The sequence below is a fragment of the Marmota flaviventris genome, chromosome 2, assembly GCF_047511675.1.
Source record: "Marmota flaviventris isolate mMarFla1 chromosome 2, mMarFla1.hap1, whole genome shotgun sequence".
Classification (NCBI taxonomy): Eukaryota; Metazoa; Chordata; class Mammalia; order Rodentia; family Sciuridae; genus Marmota; species Marmota flaviventris.
In genome coordinates, this window is record NC_092499.1 from 68,197,314 (window position 1) to 68,224,362 (window position 27,049).

A 27,049-nucleotide genomic window follows, 5' to 3' on the forward strand; every position below is an offset into this window, starting at 1 on the left:
GCTCCTTGCAAGGTGGAACAAGAACCCAGCCCTTCTTACCCTTTCCACAAAGCAGCTGGCCACAGCCACAGGGTCACTATTGCAGCTGTCCAGGTCTCTGAGTAGCTGGCTGGGTGAGGGGAGAGCAGATCAGAGGCCAAACTCTGCAGCCTCCCCTGCAGCAATATGCCCTCTGCCCGACCTCTTGAGACCCAGACTCACAGCCTGCTCTGCTGTCATGCTAAGAGCTAGGGCTTCCACCCTCTGGTGAGCCCTGCCTCAGAAAGTATCCAGCACACCACAAATACAGGGAGCCCACATGCTCAGCAAGCAGGAAAGGAAGAGGGGACACTACTACCCACCTTAGGAAAGGGACACAGATCCTCTGTGGGCAGAAGGAGTCAAACACACAAAAGCAGAGATTAAAGGGGGAAGGAAAGAGGAGACTAGTAAAGAAGACTCCCCTATGTAAAGGATGCAAGAAGCAGGGAGACATGGTAAGTTCTAGCACCCTTGATCTTAGATGGGAGCACTGTAGGAACCCCAGAAACAATGCTCCCCTGCCTCCTGCTCTTCCCTAGCCCACCATCTGCTGAAGTTTGGCCTGCACCCCACCTTCTCAGACTTCTCTGGCTGCAAAGGTCCCTCTGCCCATCTTAAGGGACTTGGGGGAAGGGTCCTCCTATCAACACTGTTCCCCAGGCTCTGCACCTCCTGTCTAGTGCCCCTCCCTGATGCTCCATGGTCCCATGGCAGCAGACACAGGCCCTCACAAGCCTCTTGGCCCTGAGGCAGCCCCTGGCCAGGCCTTGTTTGGCCTCTCCCACCGATCCTGCCTGGCTTGTGCATTCCACTAACAGGTCAAATCATCCTTGGGGAGTCCAGACTTCCCTTGGGACCAGTGGGAAGGAGAAGTAATTATAAGAAGTGCAAGTGGGGAACGAAGAGGAGGCCAAAGGAAGAGCACTAGCGTGGAAGGTTCTAGCTGTCCCCTGAGAAGGTGCTGGCCCAGGCTGGACCAAGCAAGCACATGCCCTCAAATGATCTATCTCTTCTCCCCAGAGCACATTTTCCCAGCTGGTATCCTGTCTCCTAAACGTGCCCTTGTGCAGAGATGAAACTCCCCTTCCCCCTATCCTTACAGATTAGATCCCAGGCCCATTTGTCACAGCCCATGTCCAGGGACATCTAGGCTCCTCCCGGGGTCCCAAGATGGGCCTCATCAGCAGAAAGTGGTGAGCATCAGGCCCATTCACACACCTGTTCAGGGCATAGATGCTTTCTATGTTCCCAAAGAGGGCACTGACTTGTTCTGGTGTCAGCAGTCCAGGCGTGTCGATGATCTTCAAGAGGTAGTCCTGCATGGAGAGAGGGGATCAGAACCCAGCCCCTCCTGGCTCACCCTGTTCTCCCTACCCACCCCGCCCTGCCCACCCCTCAATTCTGTACTGCATTTTATAGCTATGACACAATTTCACAGACAGCACTCACTGTACTGGGTTAGACAGTGTCCACCCAAAACTTCATGCCCACTTGGCACCTCAAAATACAATGTTATTTGGAAATAGGGTCTTTGCAGATGTCACTGGTTAAGGCTCTGAAGATGATATAATTTTTAGAATGAACTCTAAATCCAATAACTGGTATCCTTATAAGAGGAAAGGACCCAGACACAAAGAAGGTGATGGGAAGAGAGTAGAATGATACAGCTACAGACTAAGGGACCCAGAGTGTGCCAGCAACCTCCAGAAGCTAGAGGAGAGAATGGAACACATTCACCTGGAGGCTCCCGAGAACCAACCTGGCTAACACCTTGATTTTGGACTTTTGAACTGACAAAGAATTAATTTCTGTTGTTTTAAGCCACGGGATTTGTGGTGATTTGTTACAGAGCCTTATCAACCTGATATACCTCTCTCCCTAGCAGGGCAGAAGGACCGTCAACACCACATCACCATTTCCTGCGTGCTGTGCAGTCTCAAACACTTTACAAGCCTGGCCAGTTAGGCATGGCCTTGCTTTGCAGGTGAGGAACCTGAGGCTCAGGGAGTTACACAGAGACTAAGACATCACAGGCAGAGGACAGCAGAGTAGGGATCTAGATGTGACTACGAGGGTTCAGTCCCTATGAAGCACCATTGTCTTCCAAGTGGGGCTGGAGTCTCTCCCTCCCTATCAATGGTGCCTCCTCCATGGACACATGCAAAAGTTCTTCTGCCCTAACTACTGATATGGCTCAGTGTCATAAGGAAACCCAAGAAGTCACAGGGTATGGCTCTGAGACCTCCCCACCACTCCCTGAGAAGAATGTCCTGAGACAAATGTGCAAGGGAGACCTTTCCTTCCTTGGGTATAAACAGGTTCCTATGAGAGCTGAGCCACTGGAGGCCAGTGTCCCCAGCCCTGCGAGGAAATTAATGGACCCCTCCCAGCATCAGCACTCACCTCCACGATGCTGCGCAGGTCCTGCACATACATGCGCTCTGTTTCCACAATCTCCCTCACCACTCGGCCCAGGTAGCTGAGCTTGTGGTGCGCAGGCCCTGCTGCCGCCCGGCTATTGAATGGGGAGAGGGGTCCCTTCATGTTCAGCCAGCTGCTGGAGTTGTTGTTGCTGTTGGGGGCATGCCGGCCACGTGGGGAGCCTGCCCCATTCTGGGCCGAGGCCTCAGAGCCAATGGGCTCCTCCATGGCACTGTGGCTGTCACGGGAGGAGCCAGATGAAGAGGTGGTGGACGTCAGGCTTGCTGGCCGCTCCTGGCTGCCATCTTGGCGAAGGGCGGTGGAGACGGGCATCCTGGCATTGCTGCCTGCAGGGTGCACTTCAGGGAGATTCTGGAGCAAAAAAGAGACAGCAGAAGGATCAACCTCTGAGTCTCCACAGAATCAGAAAGCGGAAGGAAGGTTGCCAGGGAGAGGGGAAGGGTGGAATGGGAAGTTATTAATGGTGAGTACAGAGTTCAGTTTCATAAGATGATGACAGTTCCCCGGATGTGCAGTGGTGACAGCTGCACAGAAGCACGAAAGTACTTAATGTCTCCAAATTGTACACTTAAAAGTAGTCAAGATGGTAAGTTTTACATTAAGTGTATTTTACCACAATTTAAGAAACAAGACAAAACTGAAGGCCAATGAGGACCATTCTCTCAGAGTACATGAGCACTGGCAAGGATGCCCAAGTGACATTTCTTCCCAATTCCAACCACTCCATCTCCATCCTTCCCAGAGCAGAACAGGTGGCTTACTCCAGGGAACAATAAAAGGCCTAGAAATTTGAGGCCCCAGGAAAGCAGAGAGGACACCGTTCCAGCATAGTAGTCCAGGGTACCTTCTGGGGAACTCAAAAGTCCAGCCCTGCCACTTGGGCAAAGTGCTTATTCTCTCAGAGTCTCGATCTGCTCCTCACCTGTAAGTGGGGATGAATACAGCCTACCCCAGGGGCTGTGTCCTCCAAGATGAAGTGACCCACTGTCTGTACAGCTCTCAGCATGGTGCGTGGCACAGAGCAAATGCTCCATAAGCCATCCGTATGGTGAGGACAATGGTAGTTGTCAAACACACATCCCTAGTGCCTGCCTGGCAGGGCCTGCGCTGGGGTGAATGCACAGGGAGGAGGGATCTAGCTCTTACAAAGTTAAGACAGCACTCGGACCAGCAGGCAATATTCTCCCAGAACTGCAAAATCTCAGGCACCAGTGGCTTCATCATGCACCTGAAACTTTATGGCTACTGATGGGGAAGACAGAAGAGATGGTGGCATGGCTGAACCAACTTCACCCCCTGCCCCACCCTAGCACTTGGTACAGGTAGGACCCTGACTCAGCCAAGCCAGGAAATTCCTCAGAGTTGAGCCACTGCTGAATCTCTATAAGCTCCTGGCAGCACAGCAGGCAGGAAACTGCACCCAGGTGAGGCAAACACAGCCTCAGGTGGACTTTATTCCCCAGCAGATGGTGCAGCTCACAGGCAGGCCCACCCAGAGTGGGCAGGGAGAAGTGGCTAGAGCCTACTTCAGGTTGTGGCCTTTGGGAAAGACAAGACCCACCTCACAGGTCCAGAGCTCACTAATACCACTTTCCAGAATGTTCATTTGATGGCTATTTCCAAAGGGTCAAAAAAAAAAAAAAAAAAGCTTGTGTGCATCCCTCTCGCCTCTGCTAACCCAATTCTTCAAACTCTAGCCTGGGACTCTGAAGCTACTGACCCACAAACATAGCCAAGAGGCACAGGTTTGGGTTACAAGGAGAGAATCTAAGAAGTGTCATCACTCCAGTATCCTTGGCACTGGCCCCCTGATTTTCTGTGCCTCTGCCCCTACTTGCAAGCCAGTACTCTGGACCTTGGCTTTTGCAAATATTGTGCTCTCTGCCTGGGCATTATTTCCTCCCCACCTACTCCATGCCATACCATCCCCCAACCTTCAATCTCAGATTAGAAGCCACTTCCTCCAGGAACCTTCCCATACCACCCCCCAAAACCTGGGGTACCCCTGCTATGTACTCTTACAGCCTCCCAGGTTTCCTCTTCTGAGACCCTCTGCTCTGGACTGTAAATTACTTAAGTACAGCAATCACAAGGGCAGATTTGGCAAATGAATAACAATGGCGTACAAATTGATGCTTTTACTAAACTAAAAGTCAGGCGGGCCAGACCTACTTACCTTCCATCACTTAATTCAGCTCTGCCAGCCAGGACCTTCTGGAACACAGGACTTTGTCATGCTGGATCTCAGCTGGGGATGGGAAAAGGTCACCTTTGAGGTGCTCTACAAAATCCCCTCAAGTGGCAGATGAGGACACAGCGGCAGCACTGGGACCAGCCTGGTGTTCCTCTCTGCTGTGCCACGCAGGGAGGATTACATAACAGGACTGTGTGGGTGCATCTCAGAGGAGAGCCCCAGGGAAGACAGTGCTACTGCTTCCTCCTCCCTCTCCAAAGAGGCTTTGCAGTTAATCAGCTCTGCTTCTCTGGAGAACCAGCAGCAGGGCAACAGCAAAGGCAGCAGGAAGAGAAAGACCCAAGCCTCACCTCCACTCTGGACCCCCAGCTCTGGGGCACTCTGATGTCCTTCAAAGCAGCTGTATAGTCAGGCACCGCCCCCCATCTGGAACAAGGGATTTATGGCCTAAGACCTTTCCCAGATCCCTGGGGTCAGTTACCTCCTGTGGGGAGGCTAAAAGGAAAAAGCCCAAATCCCAAATGGATTTTGCAGCCAGGCAGATCACAGCCTTAAAGCAAAGGATTAATTACAGACCCACTCCAAACTGCACATACCAGGGAGATCTGTCACTATAGGGTACCTTCTGAGGGTTACTCTTTGGTGATCCCACTGTGTGAGGATGGCAACATAAGTACACTAGGAACCCAGAAACTAATTATTTTCTACTTTGAGAAGTTTTGAAAAAGTGGAATTCACACCTAAATTCTCCTAGAGCTAAAACAAACCAGAGAAGCCACCTACTGGCAGGTTCTCCGTGCCATATGCAGGAAGTCACCCCTCAAATAAGGCTATGCAGCAGGCACTCTCAGGGTCCCCATAGATTCAGAGCTGAAGCCACAGAAGTAGTAAGTGGTAGATCTGGACTTGGAAAGCAGGCCCCAGAACTTATGCTCTACCAGACCCTGCCTCCCTGATGGATTTCACATCAGTCAGGGCGACAAGCAAAGGATTAGTGACAGCCCCTGGATGCATGGCTTTGCTTCAGAATAAGCTATGGAGGACATGGGAGACATGAAAGACTAGAGTCTATAACACTCCAAAGGACTGAGAAGGCTATTTCTGGACCTGCCTACCACGTGGCCTCTAGCATTTACTCTCCCATTAGAGCAACACAGTAATAATACAAATTCCAGGTCAAAGGATCACAGGCCATGCGGAAGCAGAAAGGAGAAGGGAAAGGTCCCTAGGATCAGATTAAAAATTTCTCAGATGACAACAGAAACCCTGCAGTGACTGGGAGACCCACCCATGATCACAAGGCTCTCTCTCCTTGGCAGAATTCACTGGGAAAGAACCTAGAGGCCAAGAAAGGGAGGGCCAAGGAGAAATGGGCAGCAAGTACAGCAAGGCAGGTCCGTGTGTGGGCTGTGGAGAGGCCACTGTGACACAGTAGACACACCCCAATCCATCGAGCAGAGACAAGTACCACCCACATGCTCCCAGGACAGGGGCAGCCTTTCCTTCCTATGTGATCTGGTAAGCATCACCCATAAGGTAAGATCCTCTCTCCAACCTAGGATGAGAAATTGGTTCCTCCAACTCATTCTGGAAGACACTGTCTGCTGGGGAATGAGGGGATGAGGCAGACAGCAGCCAGACCCTCAAGCCCAAGCCCACGCCCACCCCATGCTACCATACCTGGTCTCCAAGTTCCCTAAGCATTTCCTGCAGAGACCTCTTCCAACAGAGTCAATCCAGTCAGTATCAATCCATGAATTAACCTTCTGGAAAATCTCCTTCTCATATCCTAAGCTGTGAATCCCTGTCGAGGTCCCCAAAGAACTTTCTTTATGATGAGCCCAAGAAACACAGGTATATACCTTTTTTAAGGATGCAGGAGCATGAGAGGAAGGAAGAATGATTTCTTTCTCTTTCCTTCTTTTTTTTTTTTTGGCAGAACTGGGGATTGAAGCTAGGGCCTGACATGCCAGATAAGCACTCTACCACTGAGTCATACACTCAGCCCTTTTTTTTGAATACTTTTACTTACTTATTTGTTTGTTTATTTATTTATTCATTTATTTAAATGTGGTGCTAAGGATCGAACCAGTACCTCACATGTGCTAGGCAAGTGCTCTATCACTGAGCCACAACCCCAGCCCACCCAGCCCTTTTTAAAAAATATTTTGAGACTGGGACTCAGCTGGGCATGGTGACACACACCTGTAATCCCAGCAACTCAGGAGGCTAAAGCAGAAGGATCATCTGCCTAGGCGATTTAGTAGCACACTGTCTCAAAATTTAAAGAAAAAAAAAAAAAAAACTGAAGGGCTGGGGGTTGTAACTCAGTGGTACAGCGCCCCTGGTTCAATCCCTAGTAAACCACCCCCCCCACAAAAAAGCTTTAATTTAAATATAAGGAAAATTACATTCTTCCTCTACCCCCACACCTGCCCAAGTTATACAGCCTCACCTCCTGAGAATAGGCCCTACATCTCCCCAGGTATGGAGGCAGGCAGGTTACAGCAGGTCCCTTGGAATCCCAGCAGGGTGGACTGGGGCCAAGTCTCACATCCTTCCCCTCCCAACCATGCCTCAGCACCATTCCCTCAATCTGACCCAACAGGGGGGAAAAAGATACCCCCAGGAAAGTGCAATGGCTTCTGTGTTTTGTCCTCAGGCCTCTTGTAAATGAGCAGTGAGATCTTACTTCCCCACCACATTCCCTTTAGAAAGGAACATCCCACAGGGGTACCCACCTGCAGCCCTCAAGAATTCTATGCCTCTGGTTCTGGGGAATCCCCAGGAATCACCTCATTCCCTCAGACTTTGCTCCCAGGCAGCCAACGAGCCGAGAAGGCAGTGAACCCTTTGGTGGGCAGGTAGGCTGGAGACTCCCCAGAAAACATTCTGGTTAAGAGAAGCTGACGTCATCCTTTCACCTACTGCCCTTCCTTCACCCCACACCCAAGAACGGAAATGCCACAGCACCACACCTGTGTGGTGTGGTGGGCAGGAAAGGAGTAAGGGGGTTCCCCCAATAGTAGCTGCTCCAAAGTCCACCTTCCTCAGCCAGAAGGTGCAGATTGCCGCCGTCACCTCTTGGCTGTAAACATCTAGATGTCCTAAAGGTCTCAGAACTAGAGTGGCCAAAGGGCTTTTGACCTTCCCCAGAACAATCCCCCAAGTCCATCTTCAGAATCTCCTCAGAAAGGGTGCCGAAAGGAAGCCACAGAGAGCAACCACAACTGCTCTGACACCAGGGTGGGGAGCAGTGTAACTTCCACAGAGATCTCAACTGAGACCCTAAAACCACGAGGCTGTGCTCTCCCAGCTCTGCACACCTCCGGCCACCCTACTCCCACAGCCCAGCTCCTGCCCATCAGTTCCTACTGCTCCTGACCCATGTCCTAGAGCCTCTCCAGGGGAGGGGACGACCCCAAGAGGGCTTGGCCACCTGAGAAAACTCCCTGGGGAGTGACTTTGTGTTTATTGTCTGCAACATGCTCTGTAGAGGCTGTGGCAACTGTGTGATCAGGGTTGCTGGACCATTCAAACCCAGCCCAGCTGGCTCAAATTCATTTTCCCTCAGGAATTTGTTTTCCCAGCGCCTAAGAGCAGCAGGGGTCCACGCTGTCTGAGACCCTGAGCAGGACCACAGCTGCCAGGAAGGAAAAGAATTGTGGTTGCTCTGCCAATGGAGCCCTCCCACCTGAATTCCAGGAGGAAGTCTGGGCCTACAGCCTGAAGTCCAGAAAACTCCCTCAGCCTGGCCTTGGAAAGGAAGGAGAACCCTGGGGTTCACCCACACCCCAATGTTCTCACCTCCCACAACCTCAACATTTGCTTGTGAATGCAGCATTTCTCAGAATGCAACAGCAGACCCTCTCCATCTATAAATGTAACCAAATCACTTCCTTTAGAAAGGCATCCTCAGTCATTTCCAACATACTATACTACAGTAGGGTGAACAATGCCCCTGCCATAGAAAACCATGTCCACAGATATCCTCAGAATCTATGTCACCTTGTGTGGCAAAAGGGACTTTGCAAATGTGATCAAATTAAGGATCTTGGCCAGGGGCAGTGGCGCACGCCTGTAATCCCAGTGGCTGGGGTGGGGGTGGGGGCTGAGGCAGTAGGATCATGAGTTCAAAACCAGCCTCAGCAAAAGCAAGGCACTAAGCAATTCAGTGAGACCCTGTCCATAAATAAAATACAAAATAGGGCTGGGGATGTGGCTCAGTGGTCAGTCAAGTACCCGAGTTCAATCCCTGGTACCAAAAAAAAAAGAAAAATTAAGGATCTTTTTTTTTTTTTTAAATATACTTTTTAGTTGTAGTTGGACACAATACTTTATTTTATTTATTTTTATGTGATGCTAAGGGCCTCCCATGTGCTAGGCAAGTGCTCTACCGCTGAGCCACAACCCCAGCCCAAATTAAAGATCTTAAGGTGGGAAGATCATCCTGGATTATCTGGGTGAGCCCACTGTAATCATAAAAAGAACCCCACAGGAGTCAGAGTAAGACAGATGTTTTTATGACGTCAAACAGAGGAGCAGAGAGAAAGAGGTGGAAGATGCTATGCTGCTGCCTTTGAAGATGGAGAAGTGGCCATAAGCAAAGGAAGCTGAAAAGAGCAAAGAAACAAATTCCACCCTGGAACCCTTAGGAAGAATGCAGCTCTGTGGACTTAGCTAAGCCACTAAGTTTGTGGCATTTGTTAAAACAGCAATAGGAAACTAATACACACACGTCTTTGAATTCTAATAACCTGGATATCATTTAAAGCACTGGTCCATGGAGTTCATATGTGCAAGCATTTCTTTTGAATTAGTGAACCCCAACAGTCTGGATCTTCACTACCAGACAGCAAGACACCACTAGGTGCCCGATAGATGCCTGCTAGGAGGACTGCAGGACCACACCTAGAACACTTCACCACTCCTACAGTGGATAAAGGTAAATAGCGGTCAAGGTCATGACCAAAGCCAGTTCCTTCTAGACTAATGAGTATCCACATGAGTCACTGCCAGCAAGTTTCCAGTAAGCCAAGAAGCACCCAGGATGGGTGACTACTCATTCACCCAGCAGTCCCATCCTAGTTGGCCCCAGATACGGGGCAAGAACAGGGGCACTGCTGCCTTGTCATGCCACATACAGAGTGCTTAGTCACAAAAGACCAGGAGGAAGGGGAAAGTAACCAAGCCTGGACAAACAATTATGATGATTCTACATATGAATATCCCAAGAAAAGCTGTCTACCAGGAAGTTTCACATAAACACATACAAAAGTGAAAGAAGGGCAATTACTGTAGTTTAGTTTATAAACTGCTGCTGCTCACAGCCAAGACAGGTCATCAAGGCTTCCAACATAACTTACCTCCATGCAGGGAAATGACACAAGGTCCCCAAAAGATGCAGCAACCAAAAAAAGCTCTAAAAGATGGTGCTAGAAATTACTCTTGGAAACCACAGGCAGATCCAAAGTTCCAGAGGGCCCACCCCTCATATCTCTAGGTCAAAATGATTCTAGAGGGCTGAGTGTGGAGCTCAATGGTAGAGTGATTATTGAGCATGTATGAGGCTCTGAGTTCCACCCCCAGCACCAGGGAACGGGAGGGTGTCTCAAAGGATCTTTGCTACCTGGCAGCAAAATTAAGGGCCCTCGCCCTGCAAATTACCCATTTTATAGGCACCATCCCCATTTTGGATGGGAATGCTTGTTTTGAGGCTTCTAGGCTGGGAGAGGAGCTTTGAAAAGAAGAACAGGGGAGCCACACCTTCAGAGTGACAGCATTCATTACTGCATCAGGGGCACTGGAGAACTTCAGTGGGAACAGAGGGGCCCCAGTAAATCCTGCTGAGTTCAGCACAGAAGAGAAAGTACAAGTGTGCAGCTCCAGTCCACAAGGGTTAACGCACTAAATTCACACACAAGCTCTGGAGTCAGACAAACCTGATTTGAATTCCACGTCCTCTACTTTCCTGGCTCTATGTGTCCTTGGGCAAGTCACTTGACCTCACTAGGCTTCAAGTATTTCATCAGCAAAATGGGAATAGTAATAGTAATAGTAATAGTGCCAATCTCACTGGATTCTTTCCAAGAGATGATACAAGGAAGTATCTGTGCACTCGACACTCAGTAAGCCACTCAGTAAGTCGACCAAGAACAGTGGTGGTGGTGTTGAGGACAATGGTGGATAAATCTCTTATTTGTTCCATAAGCACAAAGAAAAGAGATTTTTCTGACTTGTACCCAAGTTTATTTTACCCATATCTCATATTAATACTGAACATACAAGATCAACTTGGTGAACCAGCATGACTTAATCCTGCTCCACCAACACAGCATTTATCCATCTTCTACGACCCACCATCAATTCAGACCAAATAAGTACAAATACAGAGCAATTTAGCTGGAAAAAATAACGTGATATCCTTTCCCAACAGAAAGTCAAATCAGAAAATGAAAGATAAATGAAGAGATCCACTGCTATGGCAGGAAGGGCGCATTCTGTAGCATTCTGCAGGGAGAAACAGCATGTACTAGTAGGAGCTAGAGAGAACAGAGCTAAGGCATTGTGGGAGCAAAGGCACAAAGAAGAGACCAACAAAAAACAACCTTGACCGTGGTCCTTGGATTTTAAATCCAGCTTCAGGATGGACATCTGGGAAAGCTAACAAGGAACTGGGAAGGGCTCTGATGATCATCCATTTTCTAAGTCACAGGGAATATCAAATAGCGGGGAAAGCAGAAAAATGAGTATGGAAGAGCCCAGGGAATATAGCCAGCTCCTCTCCAAATGAGCCCTTGCTCTGTTCCTAATGCTCAGGATGATGGTAAGGAGCAGGGAGGTGAGCATTAAGTGCCTCAATGTCTACTCTTCAGGGATAATGCTAGTTGCCCTTCCTGAGTTGTGAGCTTCAAAACTCATTCACTTGACAAGTATTTACCAAGCACCTACTTTGCACAAAGACCTTGTGGCAGCCTTGTGGGAGATACAGCAGTGAATCACACACATTTGTCTTAGGAGAAACAAGACAAGTATCTCAATGACAAAAAGAAGCAGATTAACTCTGCTTTTCCCAGGATGTAGCTCAGTGGTAGAATGCTTGCCTAGCAAGTACAAAGCTCTGGGTCAAGCCCCAGCACTGTAAAAACAAAACAAAACAAAACCCCCAAGAAGTACTGTCTTGGAAGGCAAAGGAGATCCAATCTGCCTGTAGTTTGGGAATTCATTCAAAACCTCTGAGCATGATGCTAGGCCCTGAGGACACTGAAATGAATGACACATTGTCCCCATCCTTGAGAAACTTGAACTCTAGCAAGGAAAACAGTCCTATAAACAGATTATCCACAAAATAATGCCTTGAGTGCGGGTACGGAGTATGAATAAAGAAACCACGCTAACATAATACGAAGTGCTAGTGCACCCAGGGGACCAGAGCGCTTTCCAGGAAGAGGTGGCATTTTAGTGAGTCATGAATGATGAGCACACCTTTAACAGGTGAGGAGGAGATCTCTGATGCCAAGGGAACAGCATATGGGCAAGATGGATCCCAAAAGCACCTGGACCACCCAGAACCTGAACATCTGGCAGCAAGAAATCAGACTGGAAAGCAGGCCAAGGACAGTGTGAAGAGAACCCACTCGGCCTTGTGGAACTGGACACATCCAAGGAAGGTCTGGAAGAACCACTGCTGGGACAGGCAGAAATGGATCTCCATGAGACAAGGTATATAAGAATGTGCCCTAAAAAGGAACAAAATGAGATATGTAGGGCTGTGACTACAGGTGTCCATAGAGTCCAGCAGCCTTCAAGAAGATGCAAGGCCCCAAGAGGTGCTAACTGTTCAGTGTTTCTAGGAGAGATGGCCCCAGGCAATGCTGGCTCAAAAGAGGAATGAGACCTATTTCTATTCCAGAAGAAAGAACTGTGCCCAAAATAAAGGTGACAACATGAGCTATGCATAAATTAGAAGCTCCCCAAGGCAGAAAAAGACTAGCTACTCTAGAAAACTGACTACCAGGTCTTAACCACAGGGGAATTGATCCCTCAGGGATCCTAGGCCAGCAACTCTCTCCAGGGCTCAGGGAGGGCTCCTCCACATCTTACCCCCTGAGGGTTTCTTCTTCGCCATTTGAACTTTCCTTCTCCACACTGGTCAGAACTGGGGGTGAGACTGCCAGGGTGCCTTCCTTCCCAATTCCAAGCAGGAGCCTCCAGACCGGAAAAGAAATGTGCACAAGTGTGGCCTCTTTGTGTAAACTGCTGCAGTGGTTTAAACCCTCCTGGCCTTCCCCACCTCCCAGGTACCATAGGGAGCAAAAAGCTCTCATTACTACCAACTCCAACTGCCTTTGCCCTGGGCTTTCACCTGGGGCCTGATGAAGTTACAGGAATGGATCTTCCCAGGCAGGATTCACACACAATGTAAATTCTCAAAGGGAGGTACAGGGTGAGACGGCTGTTCTGCAAGTCCAGGAGGCCCCCATCCCCCATGGGGCTAAGGGGCCTCCACCAGGGAGGCCTAAGGAACTCATCCAACCAGTTCCAAGGAGGAGGGGGGAGGAATCCCCATCCCCCACCCTGCCCCGACTGAAAGCCTACAAAGACCAGAATTCAGAGGGTGGGGCAGCTGTCACCAGTCCGTTTCTGGGATACATGGTGAAGCCCAGCCCAGGCAGCAGAATCTACTTCTGGAAAAGTGAGGCCTTGATTTGGAGGCAAAACAAATAGCCAAGTCAGGGCAACAATCTGCCCCCTAACCTCCCAACACCTGCTGCCCAGAGCTACAGAAATGGTGGGTGCTGACCCAGCGTCCATCAGGGTGGGGAGAACTTCCTTTCACCTGTGCTACCAGCCACCACTTGCTTTGATACAAAACAACCAACCCCTGTGGATTCTGGGAAAAGGAAGCTTCAGGAAGAAGCGTGAGATTAACTCTGCTTTTCCCAGGGTATGTGTGTGCAATCGCGTGAGCTGGGTCCCACAGGACCTTCTTTCACTGACCACCCAATTCTGAATATTCAAGATGAGAAGACCCTCTGAAGTGCCCTAACAAAGCATTTGCAGTAGCCTCGAAAAGAAACACAGGACAATGTCCCAGGCACAAGGACAAACCCACCAGAAGCAACCAGAGCAGGACACAAAAGGAGCCACTCCTGCTCCCCTGCACCTTGCCCGGGAACAGCCCTCAGTTTCTGAACCCCCACGGGAACAGGCTGTCTTTTCCCCCAAACCTGTAGCCAGCCAGGTTTCCTGGAGGCTGTCAGACAAGGCTTGGAGGCCCAGAGGTGACAGAAATCCAGAGACACCCCACTTGCACCCCAGGCCTGGCCCCAGCTGTACCTACCGCTTTCCTCAAAAGGGCTCCCATCCAAGCACCAGCACCCAGAGGGCGGCCAGGGGTTGGGGAGCGGCATTCTCCCGGGGGACCGGCAGCCCAGCGGTTAACAGGCTCAGGGCGAGCAGCAGCAAACTGCCACCAACAGCCTCAGGGGGGAATTAAGCGCCCCGCCAATTAAAGTGCCCGCCACCTCCAGCGAAACCTCTTCCAATAAATGTCCTATTCAGATCCAGTTCCGCGTGTGGGTCATACTTTCTGCATTTCTCTCATTCCTGACTGCTGGGGGGCCCAGCACAGGAAATGCAGCTGCCCACCACAACTCAAAGGTCCCAGCGGGGTGAGGACGAGGACGCTAGAGCCACAGCCCCAGGAGGTGAGCAACACTCAGCAGAAGACCCACAAGCATCTCCAGCAATTAAGCACATGGGACACTAAGTGCAGGAAGTCAAATACTGAAGACTCTCAAACAAAGCCGGATCATTCACCAGCACAACAATACACCATTTATGCTGCGCCTCCCCCACCCAGGCCCTCAGAGCCTGAGGCTATTAACCCTTAGGTCCTCAGGTCAGCAAGAGAGGAAGGGAGGGACAGAAGGACCTCAGTTATTGTCCCCATTTTACAGATCAGGAAAACTTAGGTGTAGTGGCTCCTGAAATTATCTCAGCTGACATTTATCAGGGTGCACAGAGCCTGGTGCTAACACATCCTCAACATAATCTCAGGATGCTCACCACTCAGGGCTGCCCAGATAGATGTGGGAGGCCAGAGTTTGCTGAAACCCATTAGCAAAAGCATCCCCTGCAGGCCCAAGAGGTGGAGCCAAAGATGAAAAGAAAGGCACCATCCCTCAACACCCCTCCAGGGAATGCCCTTGGAGACTCTGCCCTTTCACAAGTTAGTGCTTTTTGCTAGGACCATACACCACGGGGCAACCTCAGAATAAGGCCAAATGGAGTCACGGGGAATTCATAACTCACCTGTAAGTAACCTGTAAGAAGCCTCCAGAAACCACTAGTGAGAGCACAGCTGAGGAAGAGTGGCTGTTCTCCTCCACCCCGACTCTCACCACAGGGTGCTAATCTGCACCTTGGTTTAGTGAGCCCAGTGGCCAGTATCCTACACTGCTTTCTGGGTGTTCAGTCACTTTCTCCAGGGTTCGGTGCCCTTTCTTCCCAGGTCTTTCCACACTCAAATTCCCACTCCCATTTTTTTTTTTTTTCCCCTAGTGCTGGGGACAGAAGCTAGGGCTTCATACACTCCAAGTGCTCTACCACTGTGTTACTTTCCTGGCCCCTTTTACAAATTCTGGCAGCTGTGTGAATGCTTACCAGAATAAGATCAAAGCACACAGGAGAGACAATGTTTTGTGGGTGCCTGTATTGGGAGAGAAAGGCACCTCCAGTGGAGGCATAGTAGAGGTTTGGGAATGGAAGCTCACCTCCTTCCTGCTGCCTGGTCACTCAGTGGAAATAGACCACAGGATCAGAGCGGAGATCTCTTCCTGTCTGAAAGGTAGACTGCTTGAACTCACCTATATATATTAACAGCATAAACCATACACCAGGTGCTGGGGACATGTATGAATGAGACAATTCCTTGTTCTCATAGAGCTTACATTCCAGTGGGGAAGAGAGCCATAAATGACAGACAAATTAATCTATTCCTGTTTGGGTACTGAGAATTGAACCCAGGAGTGCTTTACCACTGGGCTAAGTCCCTAACCCTTTTTATTTTTTTTATTTTGAGGCAGGGTCTATCTAAATTGCTGAGGCTGGCTTTGAACTTGCAATGCTCTTGCCTCAGCCTCCAGAGTCCCTGCTGTCAGTACACTGAGCTACACCCCACACCCCTAACATATTTCTGGGTAGTGCTAATTGCTATGAAGAAGATGGAGCTGGGAAAATAGTGTGACAGGGGCATGGGAACTTCATTTTAGGTAAGTAGTCGGGCAAGTCTCTGAAGAAGCCACTTTTGAGCCAAGACCTGCATGGTAAGAAGCAGCAGGACATGCAAAGCTCTGGGGAAAAGCCTTCCAAGCCTCTTGTCCTCTACCCCACTTCAAACCTCTACTCACACTCACGATGAACCTAGATCTCAGCATCACTAAGTGCAGAATTCCAAAATATCTTGCTTTTTAGCCTTCCTCCCCCTGTGACCAATGAAGCGGAGCTCAATATAAAAAGTATAAACCATGTGAGGAAGCAAACCATCACAAGGGTATCAGAAGATGTAAGAGAGAGGCTCAAAGATCTGAAAAAGACTTTTAAAAAATACACACTTTCCAACTTCAAAATCCACTACAAAGCTCCTGTTATCAACACTGTGCTGTACTAACATAAGAACATATATAGAGATCAATGAAACAGCATTAAAAGTACAGAAATAAGGGACTGGGGTTGTGGTGGAGCGTTCACCTAGCATGCATGAGGCACTGGGTTCGATCCTCAGAACCACATAAATGTAAAATAAAGATATTATGTCTACCTAAAACTAAAAAATAAATATTAAAAAAAGAAAATACAGAAATAAAACCTCACACATTTACAGTCAACTGATTTTCAACAAGGGGCCAAGACAATTCAATAAGGAAAGAATTGTCTTTTCAACAAAAGGTGCTGGGATAACTGGATATCCACATGCAAAAAAAAAAAAAAAAATGAATGTGGACACCCATCTCACAAAATGTCACAAAAAATGTCAAAACGGATCACAGGCCTAAATGAAAGAAGCTTAAGCTATAAAACTCTCAGAAGAAAAGATAGGAATAAGTATTTGAAGTGTTTGTGACCTTGGGTGAGCAAGGGTTTCTTAGGTAAAACACCAAAAGCTTAGATAAATTAGACTTTACCAAAATTTAAAAACTTTGTGCTGAGGGTATAGCTCAGTGGTAGAGCACTTACCCAGCATGCACAAAGCCCTAGATTCAATCCCCAGGACAGCCATTAAAAAAAAAAAAAGTGAAAAGATTAACTACAGAATAAGAGAAAAAATACTTGACAATGAACTTATATCCAGAATACATAAAGAACCTTTACAACTTAACTATAAAAAAGTCAAACAGGCCAATTTAAAAATGGGCAAAAAAATTTAATTCAACATTTCTCCAAAGAAGATACAGAAATGGCCAATAGGCATATGAAGAGATACGCCACATAATCAGTCATTAGGGAAATACAAATCAAAATCACAATCAGGGCTGGGGTTGTGGCTCAGTGGTAGAGTGCTTGCCTTGCATGCACAAAGTCCTGGGTTCAATCTCCAACACACACACACACACAAAAAAAAGATATGTGAAATAAATCTCAATGAAACTATAAAGAAAGAATTAGAGAAAGAAAGAATATTAAAAGCAAAAAGAGTATAGGAAAAATATAGACCATTCAATAACCACAGCTGGAAAAATTGGCTACTCCTCTGGAAAAAATAAAATCAGTTCTACCCAAGAAGATTGGGTAGTTCTCAATCATGGCTACACAGAAAAGCCCCCTGAGTACTTCATGACCATGCCTGGGCCTCAGCCCAAGGAACTTCCCTCTTGTTGGTCTGATCTGGAGCAGGCTCAGGCATCAGTACATTCATTAAAAGTCCTCCAGAGGCATTCCCGTGCAGCTAGGGTAGAGAAGCCACTGTCACTTAAGAGCACACATTCTAGGCGAATCAAGAGGGTGAGTGTGGGAGGCAAAACTTGATTTTATGAGAAAATATACTAAGAGATATATTTATAATATCAGAATAGGAAAGGATTTTTTTTCCTTTTCTGCTTTTGTGGTACTAGGGATCAAACTTCAGGCCTCACACGTGTCCAGACTAAAAAAGAACAAGACACAAAGTACGACATTAGAACTAAAATGTCCCCATGAAAATGACATTATTTAATAAGGTTAAGACTATGTCTATGTATACATATATAATATATATAGTCCACAAAATATTATTTAACAAACAGATATATAAGGCACGCATAGATGTGTACGTACACCTGTAATCCTAGAGACTCAGGAGGTTAAGGCAGGAGAATTGCAAGTTCAAGGGGAGCCTTAGCAATTTAGGAAGACTCTGTCTCAAAATAAAACATAAAAAAGAGCTGGGGATGAATTCAATCCCCAATACCTCCCCCAAAACCCAAATACATATGTTATATATACATATACGTATGCATGTCTCTATATGTGTACATACACACACATACCCCTACAAATCCACAAGAAAAGACGATGGCAATTAAGAATGCATAGAAGAGCTAGGGATGGTCCTGACACCTTGAACCTAAACAACTCAGGAAGCTGAAGTAGGAGGGCTGTAAGTTGGAGGCCAGCCTCAGTCACTTAGCAAGATCCTGTCTCAATAAAAATATAAAAAAGGATGGGGATGTAGCACAAAACCCCAGTACCACCTCCCATCCAATATACACAAAATGTGTAAAGCATAGAATTACCTCTGAAAAAGTACCTAAGGAACTCTTAAAATGTTTTACTTAGGATGGGGAGCTGGGTAACTAGGGAACAGGGAGATAATTTTCACTGTATTCCCTTTTAGAGTTTGGATCATATGGATAAAGTATTACCTGTTTAAAAAATTTTTTAAGATGGAACAGTAAACAACTGGCCAATAGACATAAGCATCCCTACCTAAGTAATTGAAGCGTTAATTTTTAAAACAGTTTAAAAATATTGTTTTGTATTCCCCAGATTAGAAAAGACAGTCCAAATATTAGTGAAATAGGAGCTCTCATATTTCAATAAATTTCATTTATTTAACTCATTTCAATAAATGAGTTGCAAATCATTGGGAGGCATTATTTGGCAGTATTTTGAAAAGCATGCTTAGGATGCAGAAACCCCCTGCTGGTCTATGAGAGAGAGAGAGAAGACTGGCATGTGGATGTTCTGTACAGAATTTTCTGCAGTGGTGAGAACATGGACACAACCTACATGCCCATCAACAAGAGAAGTGTGACATAATTACACAATATACCACAGAGCAGTTAAAATGAATAACCTAGCTTTAAGTTTATTGGCATGGTTGAATCTGAAACAATGTTGGATTAAAAAACAAAAAAAAAAAAACAAAGAATGTAAGTCCAAGAAGAATACATTCAACACAACTCTATATGTCAAAATTAAGATAACATGATACTATAAATTATTTATAAATAACATTTTAAAATATAAAGACATGCATAGGAATGATAAACCCCATGTTAGGGGGATATTACTTCTGAGGAGAGGAAAGTGAAAAGGATTAGAAAGAAAAAGCTTTGGTTGCATCTGTAACATTTTATCTCTATAATAAATGAGAGAAATAAGTTTGGGAAACAAACATTTGCTGAATCTGGATGGTGGGAATGTGGGTAGGGGTCTCCAAGCAGCTAACAACCAACGAGCCCATAGCTCAGTGTCTTTTAGCAGCATTTGGAACCCAAACAAAGCTCCTGATAGAAAGAGGCCTAGGATTTTTGAAATTGCACTCCTCTCTGTCATTTCCGGCCTCTGAGAGAGAAAGTGAGAAAAAGTGGCACCCATATAGGTGCTTTTAGACGAAAATGCTTGAAAGCAATCTTATTTCAACTAAGGCAAGCACCCTTTGGGAAAACTGACAGCCTGCTAGGGTGAAACTGAATTAAGACTGAACCTATCCCAGCTCTAGAGGGCACACCTTGGCTACTAGGACCTCCTGTGGACAAGGACCTGTTAGAAATGCCTTGCTTTTAAGAATGCAGCTGGGCATGGTAGTGCAGGCCTGTAGTCCCAGCTATTCAGAAAACAGAGGATAGCAAGTTTGAGGCCAGCCTAGGCAATTTAAAGAGACCCTATCTCAAACTAAAAAGGGGCTGGGAATGGAGCTCAGTGGTAGAGCACCCCAGGGAGAAGGAAGGGAAGGAGGGAGGGAGGGAGGGAGGGAGGGAGTGTGTGTGTGTGTGTGTGTGTGTGTGGAGGAGAGGGGAAGAGGGGGGGAGGGGGGGGAGAGAGAGAGAGAGAGAATCCCCACCTAGAGCTAGGGGGGTTGGTTAAGTGCTTCAGAGCTGAGCTCACGCAAGGCCCTGGATTCCATCACCAGCACAGGCCCCTATCCCTATCCTCCTCTTAAAAAAAAAAAAAAAAAAAAAGAGAGAGAGAGAAAGAAGAAAAAGAAAATTCAAACCTCACCCTTTCCAGAGTGTTGGCTAAGTGATCTTGGACCTTGCAGGGACTCAGTTCACTTATCTGTAGACGGGATAATATTATTTATTTTGCCTTATTGAGAGAGGATTTATGACATTATTACTCAAGTATCAATACCTTTGAAATTTTTAATCAGCTGAGAATTTATTTATTTATTTTTTAGCTGTAGATGGACACAATACCTTTATTTTGTTCATTTACTTTTATGTGGTGCTGAGGATCGAACCCAGTGCCTCACACATACTAGGCAAGCGCTCTGCCATTGAGCTACAGCCCCAATCTCTGACTGGGTAAAAAATATATTTTATACTTCCCTGCCATCCTAAACAGAGTCAAGGGAACATCACTCAGCCTTTTCTTGGTGACTCAGGCTTACAATTACCAGCAGAACATCTACTATAACACTGATGATTCTGGAGGCGGAAGGTGTGCCAAGCCATTCCCCCTAAGTAAATGACCCTGGGCTCGGCCATTAGGAGTTGCTTTCCTAGAGCTTTGGTCTCAGCCTGCTCTCACTGCCAACTCTCACTGCACTATGGTCATTTTCCCTCTCTGTTCTGGTTTCTTTCCTGTCTTTCACGTGCTGCTTCTTATCTGCTGTGGGCTTGGAAATAGGATGACAATGATTATAAGTAAAAGTAAAACAGGCCGGGCATGGTGGTGCACACCTATAATCCCTGCAACTCAGAAGGCTGAGGCAGGAGGATCACAAGTTCAAGGCCAGCCTCAGCAACTTAGCAAGACCCTGTCTCAAAATACAAAATAAAAGGGCCAGAGATGTAGCTCAGTGGTAGAGCGCCCCTAGGTTCAATCCCCAGTACCAGGGGTGGGACAGAGGTAGAGGGAGTCAAAGGGTCTGAGGAGGCTGGTGTGAATATCACAGAAACTTGAGCCCTTGGGTGATGCAGGGCAATCTTGGCTATGTGTAGATAAGCAAGGCTGCTGGGTGGCTGCTAGGTGGTTAGGATTGAAGAGATGTTATAGGATATTATGGGACATATCTCCAAGACTATAAGCATACCTTGCTGCCATTTCCAGTCCTACTTTCATGGTGGCAAACTCTGCAGCCTGGGAAGACAGGTTCCACGGACTCCAAATTCTCTCACACTTTTGTAGGCTTGAGGAATTTGGGCTGCCTGCCCCACGTTCAGCACAGCTGACCACAGATTTACTTCTTAGAACCCTATATCCTGGCCACTTTCGGGCAGGAGTAGAACATTTGTGAAGAGCATGAACATTTCTTTAATTCCTGAGTTTTGTCACACAGTAGCAATTTGCTCACTTGACAAGCATTTATTGAATTCCTACTATGCTACAGGTGCCCGGGAGGCGTACTGGTTGCCTTTGCCTCTCAGCAAACACTTGCCATCTATTGGCCAAGAGCCTCTGGTTTATGTACAGTCTCACACAGCCCCAGGGGTACAGGATATGGTTTTTAAGACCTCCCAGTGCTTGCAAAACCCATCTCTCCTCTTGGGATCCTGTTACCGAGATAAAACAGACTTCACTCTTCTTACAGCCCTCCCTCCCAGCTCACCTCAGACTAGCATTAATCAAAGCAAACACTATGTTTCACAGAAAGTCACATGCACAATCACCATGACATCCACCAGAACCTGTTCAGGCTCTGAGTTCAGCCCCAGAATCCCCTTAACATGAAATAGAGTAGGAATCTTCAAAACTCCAGAGCTTCAATCTGGACTCCCTCTCCAAAGGCCAGCCAAGAGAACTGTACAAACCCCACTCACCTTTTGATTGCATTCACAGGTGGCAATAGCCCACCCAGGCTGGACCTGATCCCTGCCACTGCCTTTCGCTCCCTGGCACAGTGGAACAAAAGCTGGAGCAGATGAACCCACCAAGTCCAGACTGCTCTCAGAGTGGGAACCAATATAAGCCAAGCCCAGTTCCTGCCCTCTGAGTGCTTCTAATCAAAATAAATCTAACGGAACTCTGCCCCAGCTGGGAAGGCCAGAGGGACTGCCAGCATGAATATTCTGCTGATCACAGCTTTGACCCTGCCCAGGTTTCCTTTCTCCTGATTTCAAGTCCCCCAATAACACAAACTTGCTTAAGGGCATACAGGGCCCTCTCTCCAACTTCCTCTTCAGGCAGATTATATCTAGCTTTGCCCCAGCTGACAGACTCAGAAAGTTCCTTCATCACGGGTCCTGCCTGGCTGCCCTGTGCGTGTGCTGTAGGCCCTCAGAGGGAGTGGTCTGGCTGCTGACCACTTCCCTGGGCCTTGCCTGCCACCACAGTCTCTCACTTCCTGTGCCAGGGCTGGGCCCCCAGGAAACCGCTCACCACAAAGTTTGACAACAGCATTTTAGATTACACCCTTTTGAGACCCATGGTTCCAACTGAGAGGGCTTCGAAGAGACTCATCAGTTGGGCTAGGTAGAAACAGTTGGGAGGCAGCCAGGCCTGACTGTGTTGGTCATTCTGCTAGTTTAAATTCTGGGGCATTGCTGCGTGCAGTGACACATGCCTGGAATTCCAGCAACTTGGGAGGATGAGGCAGGAGGATTGCAAGTTCTAAGCCATTCTGGGCAACTCAGGGAAATCCTGTCTCAAAATAAAAAATAAAAAAGGGCTGGGGATGTAGCTCAGTAGGTAGAGGGATCTTGGTACCTTTAAAAAAAAAAAAATTCTGGAATATGGTGGCCCATGCCTGTATTCAATCCCAGCTACTCCAGGAGCTGAGGTGAGAGCATCAACTGAGCCCAGGAGCTGGAGACTAGTCTGGGCAAAAGAAGGAGTCCCCATGTCAAAAAGTAATTAATCAATTAATTCTGACCACTCGTGAACACTTATTGAAGATGTTGGCAGGGCTGCCTAAGAGTCTCCATCAGAATCCTCTTGCCACCTCTGTGGGCTTTGCTGGCACAGCTACACCCACCATCTGCCCCCCTCTCTCTCTCTCTCTCCTCCTGTTCCCACTCCCAGCATAACGATCCATACAAGGTTAAGGGGAGGAGTGGCCAGCCTTGCAGCTGTGAAGCTAAGTGGGGAGGCCAGGGACAAAGGTGTGATTCATCAGCTGGTTGCAAGCAGGGGGAATTCCAGAGCAAGAAAGGGTCAGGGCTGCCCTGGGTCCCTATCTATCACAGGGGCAAGGGCCAGCACACATCTGGGAGTCCTGCATCCTCAACCATCTACAATCAAGGGTAGAGTAGAAAAGGCTCACTACTAGAAAGAAATCACTTAGGTTTTTCAATTCCAATCCCCCCTGCCCAGTACTTGAAATTAAAAACTCTCATCCAGAATCCTTCCCACTAGCACCAAAAACCATGCTACCCCTGCAGAATCTGGCGGATTTACTGGACACCTCTAAGCACTGAACACACGTTACCTCATTGTTCACTCTCACAATGCCACATGTGGTAGGTTTGATGACTCACTTCATTTTACAGGTGAGAAACACATGTTCAAAGGAGTTTAGTGCCCAGTCAGCAGCTGTAAGGCTAGTGACTATCAAGCCAGGATCCGAACGCAGGATCCAACTCCACACTCTGCCCCTAAGTGCCACCAACCTGGATTCAAGGAAGGGAAATCAGAGCTGCAGGAAAAATACCTCCTCTGGGCATCAGCAAAAAAGTCCTTCCCTCAGGGCAACATTTCCTGACCATCTAAACTGTCATCTCACCCCATGACAATTCACATCTACCTTCCCTATCATAGTTTTCTGTTTATCACTAACACACCCTATATGTCTATTACCTGTCATTTACTGTCAGCTTCCATCACTAGATGTCAGTTCTGTGAGGTCAACGGTTGTTGACTACTGTTAATTTTGTTCACTGCGCTGTCCCTCACACCTAGCATTTATACATAGTAATTGCTAAATAAATAATTGTTGAATGAATACATACAATAGAATTAAGAGGCACAAGCATAGGAAGAAGTGCATGATCTGATCTGTCCATGCAGGGAAAGAGCTGAAAAAAGACAGTGAGGGAATCCATTCAGGGGTAAATTGGGGGTCCCAAGGTGAGCCTGGCAAGAGGAAATGAGGGTCTGCTAGGTCCCCTGGGGGTTCCAGAAGAGACATGCTGCTGGCAGTTGTGATTTCTAGCTTCCAACGCCCCAGCCTGAGGACTTCTGGTGGGATAGGAGGGCACCAAGCAGGGCTTGGAACAAAAGGCCTGTGGACATGCAGCTGGCTAAAGAGGCGGACAGAGCAGTGGCTGGGCCTGAGGGGTGCCTGGGAGCGGGGAGAGTCACCAATGAGAAGCTGAAGACAGCCCTCAGTGCAGCTGCAAAGGCGACACCCTCCCATCACCCAGAGTCCCCCCCACCACCAACACAACAGAGAACAGCTTCAGAATTAACCTTCCACATCCACAGCCACAGCTCGTGACAACCTCCCAGCTTGGGGCCAGAGCCTTCCTAGGTTCTGAGAGTGAGGTGGAAGTGCTGGGCCAGCCATACATCTGGAAAACAGACCCTCTCACCCTACAGCCCTGGTCATCCCTCAGGCCATGGCCTTTGGCCTGCTCTGGTGTAAACACAGTGACCCTGGGATAGCAGTGGATTTGGTAAGGCCAGTGTTTACTCTAGAGCTGAGATATTATAAGCCAGGGGATTAAACATCCACCCTTGGCTCCTGGTGTCTACCGACTTTTGTGGCACACATGGGACCTATCCAGTAAAATGTAAAGCCCTTGAGGGCCCCTCCCAACCACCATGCATCATTGTTTCTTTTTCTTCTTTCCACAGAGGCTTCATTTGATCCTTACCATAGCCGCTATAAAGAAAAGCAGGCAAGTAACCTCACTTTATTCATGTGGAAACTATGAAAAGATAAGTGAATTGGCCAGGTCAGGTTGGAAAAACAGACTCAAAAGTGAGGAAATCAGAGCTCTGGTCCCTACTGGGCCAACAGGGACCAAAGCTGAAATCACCTCACCTCTATGAGCCGTGCTGCCTTCCTGTGTAAATGGAGCAGGCTGATCTGAGGGACCTACAGCCCCAGCCACTGTACCAATCTTTGATCCTATGCAGTATAGCCAGGACTAAAACTCAGGCAAAATCTGAGGCGGACTGTCAGCCCATGGCTCCTTCTACTCACCCTGCGCCTTCTAGAAAAGGTAACATAAAAGCCCTGCAGCAACTCAAAGGAATCACTCCCTCAGCAGCAGGAACTTGGCCTAGGCTTTACTTCATCCCGACTGCCTGCCTCATCCCCAAGGGAGCAAAGGGGACAACAGAGTCAACAGCAGGGGCATCAACAGCAGTTGTACAAAGGGGAAGGGAGCAGCCAGCCAGGTGTGAACCCAGAACCACAGGGAGGGGATGAGTTACAGAGAAATGATTCACCTTCTTTGGCTCTTACCCCCTGGGTTTTCTGCTGGGGACATTTGGGGTTTAGTGGTGAAGGATCCTACTCCCAGTCCAGCAAAGGGGCAGGAGAGGTGCTTCCCGGAGGCCAGCCAGCTGATGTGCTCAGCGGGAGCGCCCCCCTCTCCTTCTCTGGACTGTCATTACTCTCCCTGCTTATTATTTCTTGAGCAAGGGCCATATGATAGGGCTGCATGCAGAGGCACGGCTGAGGAGACTCTAGGAACCCCCAGGCAGAGCTCCTCAAAAAGTGATGCAGTCCGGGTTAACTTCTGGGGGCTTCCGAGCAGCGGACCAGCCCCTACATTTGCCAGCAGCTTGGCGCGGGACCTCTAGAGTGAAACCCTTACACGCTCTCTACTCCACCCCCCTCCCTGCCTAGACTCCCCACCCCCCAACCACTACATTTCAAGCTCCGTGTTTCCTTTTATTTCCAAAGTCGCTCTAAAGAATAAAAGCAGCTACCTAAACAACTTGTTTAAAATTCCCAGCTTGCACGCCTTATCCTGAGATCCCAAACCAAAGGGCTGAGAGCGAGCTGCAAATGCCCAAATTGACTGCGGGAATGGGCGACGGCCGGCAAGTCAGCGGCAGCCAGAGGCTCTGTACTTTCAACTCCCCAACACCCAGTTTCTGGCACCTACTCTAATCCCTCTTGGACAGGGAGCTGGGATTCCCAAGAGCGAACACCGTGTGGCACCAACCCGGAACAAGCTGCGGGCACCTTGTGGGCTCACGGGACTAGAGGCTGGAGTCCTTCCCCAGAAAGGTCCACAGCCCGAGGCAAGGACCGGCCCAGGGAGACCCAGCACGCAAGGGAGCTGCCGGGCGCCGCTCCTCGGCTTTCCGGATTTCAAATTGAGCTCCCGCGGAGCCGCTCGGAGCCTTCGTTCCTTTTGCTTCCGGGGTGGGTGTAAAAAGACAGAAAATGTCTCCTCGAACGACCCTCCCAAGGTCTAGCCGTCGTCTGGAAGGGTTGCCCCGGAAAGAACCAGCACAGCCCTGGGCCCTCCCGGTAGCCCAAGTCCTCACCTCGCCGGGGGTCGGCACGAGGAGTGCAGGAACCCAGCCTGACTCTGGGCATTGCCACTTCCGACGACTACACGGGCAAAGGGAGAGGAGAGAACCCAGGGGCGCTTACCCAGCGGTCGCCGCCCCTCTGGCTCAGGTCGCTCTTGGCGCTCTGGGCTGTCCAGGTGGCGCCAGGACGCGAGCGCGAGTTTGAAAGTCGCTCTCGGAAGGGGCTGAGGCTGCTGGCTGCTCCCGCCCACTGCCAGAGGGTCGGCGGTCCCGGACGCGGCCAGCTGCGAGCTCGGCCTCTGGGGATCCCAGTCCGCGCGCGGCTTCCCAGAGCCCGGCAGGAAGTCGGGGCCGAGCGGAGCCCGGGCTGCGGCGGGCGGGAGGGAGGGAGTGAGGGAGGAGCGGACCAGGAATTTTTCCAGTGGGTGGAGACTGGGGCCCGCGGCTGGAATCCAGCGAATTGGCAGCTGGGCGGGGGTCGGGGGAACCTTCACTGGGACTCGTGCTGAAGGATACCGCGGCGGCGCG

At 48.6% G+C, this 27,049-nt stretch overlaps 1 protein-coding gene across 11 annotated transcripts in view; it reads right to left on the bottom strand.

Moving 5' to 3' along the window:
* Positions 1 to 26,844, bottom strand: part of Plekhg3 (pleckstrin homology and RhoGEF domain containing G3) — a 40,316-nt gene extending 13,472 nt beyond the window's left edge. For 2 of the 11 annotated variants that reach the window (XM_071607960.1, XM_027929393.2), the window contains exons 1-4: positions 14,001 to 14,091; positions 2,425 to 2,814; positions 1,240 to 1,337; positions 40 to 109 (exon numbers count right to left, since the gene is read on the bottom strand). In XM_071607960.1, the coding sequence (XP_071464061.1) occupies positions 40 to 109; positions 1,240 to 1,337; positions 2,425 to 2,814; positions 14,001 to 14,024 (582 nt within the window). In that variant the 5' untranslated portion in view covers positions 14,025 to 14,091. Of the gene's footprint in view, positions 1 to 39; positions 110 to 1,239; positions 1,338 to 2,424; positions 2,815 to 4,639; positions 4,712 to 5,007; positions 5,029 to 14,000; positions 14,095 to 21,906; positions 22,325 to 26,533; positions 26,615 to 26,642 lie in introns of those variants that run through there. The other 9 variants (XM_027929386.2, XM_027929387.2, XM_027929384.3 and 6 more) reach the window with 9 other exon arrangements.
* Positions 26,845 to 27,049: the final 205 nt, after the last annotated feature.